The sequence below is a fragment of the Gossypium raimondii genome, chromosome 13 (assembly GCF_025698545.1).
Source record: "Gossypium raimondii isolate GPD5lz chromosome 13, ASM2569854v1, whole genome shotgun sequence".
NCBI classification, from domain to species: Eukaryota; Viridiplantae; Streptophyta; class Magnoliopsida; order Malvales; family Malvaceae; genus Gossypium; species Gossypium raimondii.
The window spans coordinates 56,343,913-56,352,559 of record NC_068577.1 but is presented as its reverse complement, the minus strand read 5'-3'; the positions used below and the strand labels follow the sequence as shown (position 1 = coordinate 56,352,559).

The following is an 8,647-nucleotide window of genomic DNA, read 5'->3' as shown; positions in this document are numbered from 1 at the left end:
ACTGCTCTGAACATTCATAAAACATGGAGGGACCAGGGGCGCAAATAGCCCACATCATGAAAACGCGCGGATCCCCCCTGGAGCGGGTCGGGTCGCGCGCGGGTCATGGAGGACTAAAACGGCGCCGTTTTGTTAACACATTAAAACTAATTTTTTTTTACAAAAAATTCATTTTTCAGTTGAAGAGAAACAAAAAAATTTCAAAACAATTTTTCTCCTCTGCTTTTTTTTAAAAAAAACGACGACCCCTCCCCTCCCTTCTATCAAAACTCCGGCCATTAAAGCCTTTTCGGCCTCCGGCGCACCGCCATCGTGGCCCTAGGCCGACGGCAAGGGAAATGGGCTACTCGGCCCTCCCATCGTAGCGCACCAAAGCTCGGCCAACAACCCGAAGGACCGAGGGCTTTAGATCCCTCCCTAGAAACTGATTCCGACAACGGTAAGAGGTACTCCGACGACGGAGCCACAGGCGAGTAGGTGCGGCCTCTTTCCTTTTTCTTTTTTTATTTAATATACAAAATAAAGAAAATAATAAAAAAATAAAAAGAAATGCAAATCTGATAGAAAAAAATAACCTTGAATCTATTTTTTCTTTTATTTCTTTCTGTTAATGTGTTTTTTTTTTTTTACAAAAATCGGAAGGGGGCCATACAAAGATGATATTCGGCCTCTTTATAGCCGATTTTGCTTCTATTTTTCTCTGCTATTGCTGCTTGCGTGTTTTCTTCTTTGTTGCAGGTAATTGACGTTGATGGAGCAAGTGGGTGAGGGGACGTGCGGTGCGGCAGTGGCAGAGCTAGGGACGTGCGGCGCTAGGCTAGGGTTAGGGGGATTAGGTTTCTTTTTTAGGATTTGGGCTGATTGGGTTTGATTTAGGTGGGTTGGGATTTGGGTATTTATTGGGCCATCTGATTTGGGTTTGTAATTGGGTTATTTTGGGTTTGTTTGCCTGGGCCGGGCGAAATTGGGCTGCTACAAAGATAATCCAAGAATCTTGTCATATTCCGAGGTTACTTCCATTTCTTCTACTTTGGTGAAGCGGTACCATGTGAAACATTTTTCGTGGAACATCTCTTGAAACACAAGATGATGGTTGTTTTTGGATGAGAGTTGTTCTTGGATAATAGTTATTTTGACTTGTTCCAAACATGGATTATTCTCAACATAGTTGTTCTCAATGTAGAGGTTGTTCTAAATAAGAGTTGTTCCTCAATAATGGCTCTTCCGAAAAACTATAATTATTCTAAATACAATTTGTTCCAAACAATAGTTTTTCTAAACATAGCTATTTTTGAAACGTCATTATTCTAAACAATAACTGTTATGAATTTTAGTTATAGAGAGCACGGATTGTATATGTTTTTCACATGCATGCATGTGTTAGATATGTATGATACCAAATATAATTTCCAATAAGCACGGAGAGGGGAGGATAGGCAATCAAAATTAAGGATGGATTTATGCGTAAGGTCGTACAAATTTGACATTATTTTTTTGTCTGTTAATAAATGTCATATAATTAGATTAATCTAGTGCACACTAATTGTCATTGATTGCGTCAAGAATTTCTTTATTAAAGGTGAATGGACATGTTACGCAAGCAAAAATAATATTTATAATTTGTAAATAATATTATTTTATGTTAATATATTACATTCTCAAATAATTATATTAATTTAATATAAAAATAAATATATGTATTTATTTTTAACTGTGTACAATTGTGTCAAAATTAAAACTTTACACATACATATAAATTATAATTCAAATTTCGTATATAATTAAACTTGAATTTTGTTTTCACTAGTGCACACGTTGATTACACGTTGTTATATTCATGTGAAATAAACTCTAATATTGTTTTTACATAGAATCAAATCTTTTAAAATGTCTTTGCTGAAATGAGTCATGATTTCTTTTCCAACAAATTCTACTCATGGGAGGAAAATCAAAGGTTTAGTAAACATTTTCTGCTCCTGAATACTTTTTCCGTTTTGACGTAATACCTTTGACCGGTGCAGTGCACCTCTCATTACGTAATCTTCATGCAAAAACAAAATTTTGACTATTCAACCGCTTCAAGTGTTGATATAAAACTTACGTACCGTACTCTGTACGATGGAATTTAAAAACCCTGCATATAATTGTCTATTGTGAGTTTCGTACATAATTACTTATATAATATTGTTACAGTTCTATTCCATTCTATTCAATTAAAAAATTAAATTACTGATTACAACTCTATTATATTACAAATAACTCTCATTAAGCAGTTCAAACTCAAGTTTTGAATTATTATATAATCGAGTAATTTTTTAATTGATGTAATTTGAATAATCAACCACTTGATCTGCTTCTTCCTTATATTTGCTTTTATTTTATTTTTATTATTCAACCACTTCATCTGCTATGCTTGGATAATCAAATTAAAAATTTTGGGAAGTTGAAAGAGATGTTAATTTACAGGCTATAAATAGACCTAAATCCCTATGTAAAGAGAACCAAGTTGATTTACAGAATCATTTAGTTCAAGGAAACATTTCCTTAGAGTATAAAAAAAAAGTTACCAACATGAGTGTTGACGCTAAGATTGAGTTTCCAGTCATTGAGTTCCGTTCATCGGATTTGGAGCGAGGAACCAATGGGTGGTACCGATTGTGCAAGAAAGTTCGAGAGGCTTGTGAGATTTTCGGTTGTTTTGAGGTGGTATATGACACGATTTCAACGAAAGTTCGAGAGGAGATGTTTAGGTTGATGAAAGAACTAGTTGAGGTCCCAGTGGAGAGGAAACAAAAGAACACTAGTCCCCTGCCTTACCATGGCTGGGTTGGACCATGCACTCAAGTTTCTTTGTTGTATGAAGGCTTTGGACTTGGAGATGTCTCCAACTATGATTCTGTTAAAAACTTTGCTCAACTTATGTGGCCCGAAGGTCACCCACGTTTTTGGTAACAACAATTCTTTTGACTTTTCTAATTTCACAGGTTGGGTTGGTTTTAATAATTTCTAGTTTAAGTTGAGTGACTTTGAGTTATTGGCTTTTTATTGTTAAATTTACATATCTATTTTTATTTATTAAAATAGATGTCTAGGAAACGCTAATGGATTATAGGTATTGATATTATATAAATAATTAGATTAAATTTTAGGTTATCAACTAAATCACAATAGAGTGACTAAAGACTTAATGTCAAGTCCGCTTTGACTCGACTCTAACTCTAATATCGTATTTGATATTTGAATAACCCTTAACACCTACAACTTTAAAAAAAAATTTATGGGTTTGCATGTTGTTTTCTTTTTCACATAACATATTTGGATTGTGAATTCATAAATTACTTAGAATTATAATTTTTTTCACATAACATATTTGGATTATGAACTCATAAAATAATTAGAATTATAGATTTGGAACCTTACAAAATTCAGAATCTAACAAAACATGCCCACTATTTGATCTTTTGTCCCAGTGACACTATACATACCATGGGAACACAATTGGAGGTGCTAAACAAGTTAATCTTGTTAATGATAATTGATAGCTATGGATTATCAGAGGACTCACTGAAGATAAACTACACAACGTCAATGCGGATGATGAAATACATGACCCCTCCACCGGGGGAGTATGAGACAGGACTCTTTGCTCATACTGATAAACCGGTCAGCACAATAATTTGTGAGGATCAAATTCCAGGATTGGAAATTGAGGTCAATGATGGTCAATGGATCAAGCTGACTAATTTATCTCCTTCTTCTTTTGTCTTCATGGTTGGAGATCCTCTCAAGGTATGTTTATATATATGGTTAGTAATCAAATTTTAATTTATTAATACATTAATTTGTATCATCTTTATTAATAAAATATAAAATATAAGTACAAATTGTTAAAATATGAAGCACATAAAAAATCATAAAACTTAATTATTTTTTAGTTTTTTTTGTGTTGTTTGAGATTTTGAGAAAATATATATTCTTTTAATGAATTTGATTGCTACTATTTTTCCTCAAAAACCTTTTGATATTCTTAAGCTTTCCCTTTTCCTTAATACTCTCTTTAACCATTTAGTCGAAAAGAATTCACTTTTCACAATCATTGACTTCGTTTTTTTGGTTGTTTGTGGGTTAAAGCGTATTATCATTCTATTAATGTGTTGGGGAAGGACTATATGTAATTCTAAACATTATGTCAAAAAGAACAGATATAATCGAAACCTACAATTACTATAAAGTACTTATTGATGTTTTTATATTAAATCTCATGTTCAAATTTTGAATAACTTGTTTACCATGCAAATAATGTTGGATGTGAATACTTATTGATATTGATTTTGAAAATTGAAGGCATGGAGTAATGGGAGATTGAAATCAACGAAACACAGAGTGATGATGAGCGGAGACAAAGATCGTTTTTCTATAGCAGCTTTTATCATGCCAAATGAGGGTACCATAATCAAGACACCCAAAGAGCTTATAGATGAGGAACATCCTCAACTTTTCAAGGACTTTGATTTCATGAAATTCTTCTTTTTTGCCTTCTCAAACCCAGCAAGGCACATTGATAGTGGCCAGCTGCTCTATGACTTTGTTGCTCTCTCACCACCAGTTTCCAATGGCCATATGGACAAGTAAAATCCCAGTTACAAATAATAAATTTAGTCCTATACTCAAGATCTGCATTCTCGTATTGTATTACTATGTTATGGTTACTTGTGTGATTGTATAATGGAGTTCACTGATTTGTCCTTTGAACTTTTAAATAAATAAATAATAATTAAAGAGTCCAAAAAACTGTTCTTTGTCTGAAAAGCTTCTATCTAACTTTCTTTAATTTCCTATTTCATTTTGGTTTCATATTCAACCAAAACTATTCTAAACAATAATTAGCTTTCTAAAAGAGATATTTTGGTAGCACAATTTCTTGAAATATAATATTCTTTATGGGAAGAAAAAATATTATATAGAGAAACAACTATTCTAAACAAGAAGTTCTCTAGAAGAATTTAGTTATATACTTGTAAAAATTAAAATTCAGTAGAAAAGAAAACAATCTTAAATTTCCACCTGTTTTCATAAGAGAAGAGAAAGAAAAGAAAAATTCATGTATAAAAGTAAGTATATTATAGAAAAATATGACAATTTTCTCTTAAAAATTGAAAATAGCATGCTAGAAGGTTTCTCTAAAAATTTTAAAATAACAATAATACTAATAATACCACAAGTTGCTCTAAATAATTAAGAAAAACAAGTTATAATAGTTTGGAACATCATGTCTTGCTTTTCCCTAAAAATTTGGGAATGATAAGCTAGTGCTCTTCTCGTAAATTTTGGTAATAATTGTCATCACTGAATTTTGCCCGGTTAAGGTTTTGAGCCGGTTTGGTCTCGTATGGGCCCAATAATTGGGCCCATTAAGATTTAATTTTGGGCTTACTTAGGTTTTAGTCCATTTTTAATTTATGTTTTAAATATTAATAGTAATAATAAAACTTTGAAAAAAATACAAAAAATAAATTACATTTTAGCCCCAGAATTTTTCAAAAATTACATTTTAGCCTCTAAATTTTTCAAAAATTACATCTTGACCCCTAATATTTTGTAAATTACACTTAGGCCCCTAAACTTTCTATAAATTACACTTTAGCCCTATATTTTCCTAAAATTTCATTTTTGCCCCATAAACTTTGCGCCCTCTACAATTTAATCCTTCTAGATTTGTCAAATCACTCAATCGGCAGCCGAGCTACTCCAGCAGCCTCCCTAGGCCATGATTGCTCCACTGCCACCTGCAAACAAAGAGGAAGAAGACAAAATTTGGGGGTTAAAAAAGAAAAATTGAAGAGAAGAAATGGGGGGAGCCAAAGCAAGAGGGGGAGCAAAAAAAAAAGAAAGAAAAAAAGCAAATTTTGAGCAAAAAGAGAGCAAAAGCAGCAGCAAAAAGGGAGCACCACCACCGTCGTGCCCGTGCCGCCGCACCCGCCACCGCACTCGCGCCACCCCGGTACCTAGCAAGACAACCAAGAGGCAAGAAAAAGGAAAAAAAGCGAGCAAAAAAGAAAAAAAGAAGAAAAAAGAGCAAAGAATAAAAAAGAAAAAGGGGGAAAGGGAAGACCACCGTGAGCGCCACCGTCGGCCGTTGGTGGGAAGTAGATCGCCGTCGACGAAAGCAACACGAAAGGGGGGACTGATCGGGGAAGAAAGAAAGGAAGAAAAAAGAAATAAAGAAAGAAAAGAAAGGGGAAGAAAGAAAGGGAAAAAAAAAGAATAAAGTGCAGGCCATTTTCAGCAAAGAGCAGGCCACCCATAGCAGGCCAGGCCTATCCCCTTGGCCCAGCGGGTGTTCGGCCCAATTCTGCCCAGCAGCCTAGCAGTGCAGAGGCCCAGACCGGTGTAGCCCAACAGCAGCTTAGCAGGCTCAATTCGCAGCAGGCCCAAAAAACAGAAAACAAAAAAAGAGAAAAAGAAAAAGGCCCAAAATTCAAGCCCATAACTTTGGGCTATTGGTAATTTCTTTAAATCCATTTTAATTTAGTCCATTTATTTAAATATTGTCCCATTTTAATTAAATTAGCATTTTTATGGTATTTTTGAAATATTATTTTGTTTATTTTATTTTATAATTTTAAATTTAAATAATTTCATTTTTTAGAATAGAAAAATCATTTTAATGCATAAGGCAACGAACTGATTTAACATTAAGTCATCGAATTCATCGCTATGTTAGGTGAATATTGATGGCTCGTGTTAAATACGGGACGCCCTTTTTAAAAAAAACTGAAAACATTCAAAATTTCTCGTGTTTTTTAAAAAAACGAAATAATTAAAAATGAGAATTTCTCATGTTTTAATAGAATCACGATTAAATATTAAGTTGAATCGATTTGACACTAATTCGATGATTTTATCGCCATGTAGGGATGAATATCATTGATTCGTGTTAAATACGGTACTTCTAAAAAAAATCGTGTTTCAAAAATTTTCGTGTTTTTAAAAAAAAATTCTTGTGTTTCAAAAACTTCCGTGTTTTAAAAAAAAATTCGTGTTTTCAAAAATTCTCATGTTTCAAAAATCTTCGTGTTTTCAACATTCCAGTGTTTCAAAAATTTTCATGTTTTCAAAAATTCCCGTATTTCAAAAATTTTCTTGTTTTCAAAAAAAATTTTCCGTGTTTCATAAATTTCAGTGTTTTCAAAAAATTCCCGTCTTTCAAAAATTTTTGTGTTTTCAAAAATTGACCGTGTTTCATAAATTTTTGTGTTTCAAAAAAAACCCTCATGTTTCGTTTTTTATCAAAATTTTTATGTTTTCAAAAACAAATTTTGTGTTTTAAAAATTTTCGTGCTTCAAAAGGAAAATTCGTGTTTTCAAAAAAAAATCTCGTGTTTCAAAATTTTCGTGTTTTTTAAAAAAAATTCGTGTTTCTAAAATTCTTGTATTTAAAAAAAATTCGTGTTTTAAAAAAAAAAGAAAAAAGTTGTTGTGCTTTAAAATTCTCGTGATTCAATCGGATCACGACTAATATTAAATTGAACTCGTATTTTTGAAAATGAAGACAACGCGCGCTTAACAAGATACCAATTTTGGACGTCGCGAGGGTGCTAAAACCTTCTTCGCGCGTAACCGACTCCCGAACTTGAATTTTCTCTGAATTTTTACGTAGACCTAAAATTACCTCTTTTTTAGAAAAGTTTAAAAATAAATTTTTCTTCTAAAAAGAGAATTTTGTAGGTGTCCGATCACACCTAAAGAAAAGATCGGTGGCGACTCCCTTTTTAAATAAATTGAAACTCTGTTTTCAAATTTTCAATAATCACTTCGACTAGCGCCCATCGCCAAATTTTTAGGTCGCTACAATAATAGTTGGTAGTGCTTGAGTAAAAAAAGTGAGAATAACTAAGTTTCCAAAATAAATAGATATAATGTTTTTGGGAATAATATATGGTGATAGTGTTTTCTTAAAAAAGTGGGAATACCCAGAACAATGAGAAATTATTTTATGGATCTTTCCTACCATATCATTCATGATTCTTTTCCAATTATTTCATTACATTTCAGTAATTTCTTATGTTATTGACACATAATTTTGATAATTTTTTTTATCCTGAACCCGAACCAAAATTTGGGTTCGAGTTTAGGGTTAGTATTCGGAGTTCAAGGTTCGGATTTGAGGTTTAGGGTTCAAGATTCGAGATTTAAGATTTATAATTCAAGGTTCGAGGTTCGAGGTTCGAGATTCAGAATAAAAAAATATCAAAATTATGTGCCAATAACATAAAAAAAATTAATTGACAAGAGTTTGTGATTACTTTTCCTTAAAAGTTAGAGAATAGTAAGCCATTGTTCTTTCTTGAAAATTTGTGAGTAACTTGATTGTATTCTTTTGCATCGTGAATGAGATCAACAATAATGGATGTTCTTATATCGCTAGCTTTTCATATCAATGAAGGAAGGGTCATTTTTTTCCTCCGAAATTAACATGTCCTAATTCTTATCTTTTTCAAGCAACATATTTCATGATCTTTAAGTAAAATATTGCATTTTTATTTAGATTTCTTGTTCCGAATCTCATTTGCATTTATTTATCTTTTTAACGTTTTTATTTTATTTTATGCATTTTTAAATAACTAAATTGTTCATCGAGATTCAT

At 32.4% G+C, this 8,647-nt stretch overlaps 1 protein-coding gene and 2 long non-coding RNA genes across 3 annotated transcripts; 2 read left to right on the top strand and 1 right to left on the bottom strand.

Annotated features, from left to right (window-relative positions):
• LOC128036040 (uncharacterized) lies at window positions 1-1,216 on the top strand. Its single transcript, XR_008192825.1, has 2 exons — window positions 1-477; window positions 739-1,216. It is a non-coding gene; the product is annotated as an uncharacterized LOC128036040 (long non-coding RNA).
• A 1,300-nt stretch (window positions 1,217-2,516) lies between these two features.
• On the top strand, window positions 2,517-4,791 carry LOC105781759 (probable 2-oxoglutarate-dependent dioxygenase AOP1). The gene is made up of 3 exons (XM_012606267.2): window positions 2,517-2,948; window positions 3,471-3,789; window positions 4,345-4,791. Exons 1-3 carry the CDS (start codon window positions 2,572-2,574, stop codon window positions 4,630-4,632), a joined length of 984 nt encoding a protein of 327 aa, XP_012461721.1. The 5' UTR covers window positions 2,517-2,571; the 3' UTR covers window positions 4,633-4,791.
• A 699-nt stretch (window positions 4,792-5,490) lies between these two features.
• LOC105781771 (uncharacterized) lies at window positions 5,491-6,230 on the bottom strand. Its single transcript, XR_001129606.2, has 2 exons — window positions 5,949-6,230; window positions 5,491-5,786 (listed from the first exon to the last, which is right to left on the bottom strand). It is a non-coding gene; the product is annotated as an uncharacterized LOC105781771 (long non-coding RNA).
• Between the last annotated feature and the right edge of the window lie 2,417 nt (window positions 6,231-8,647).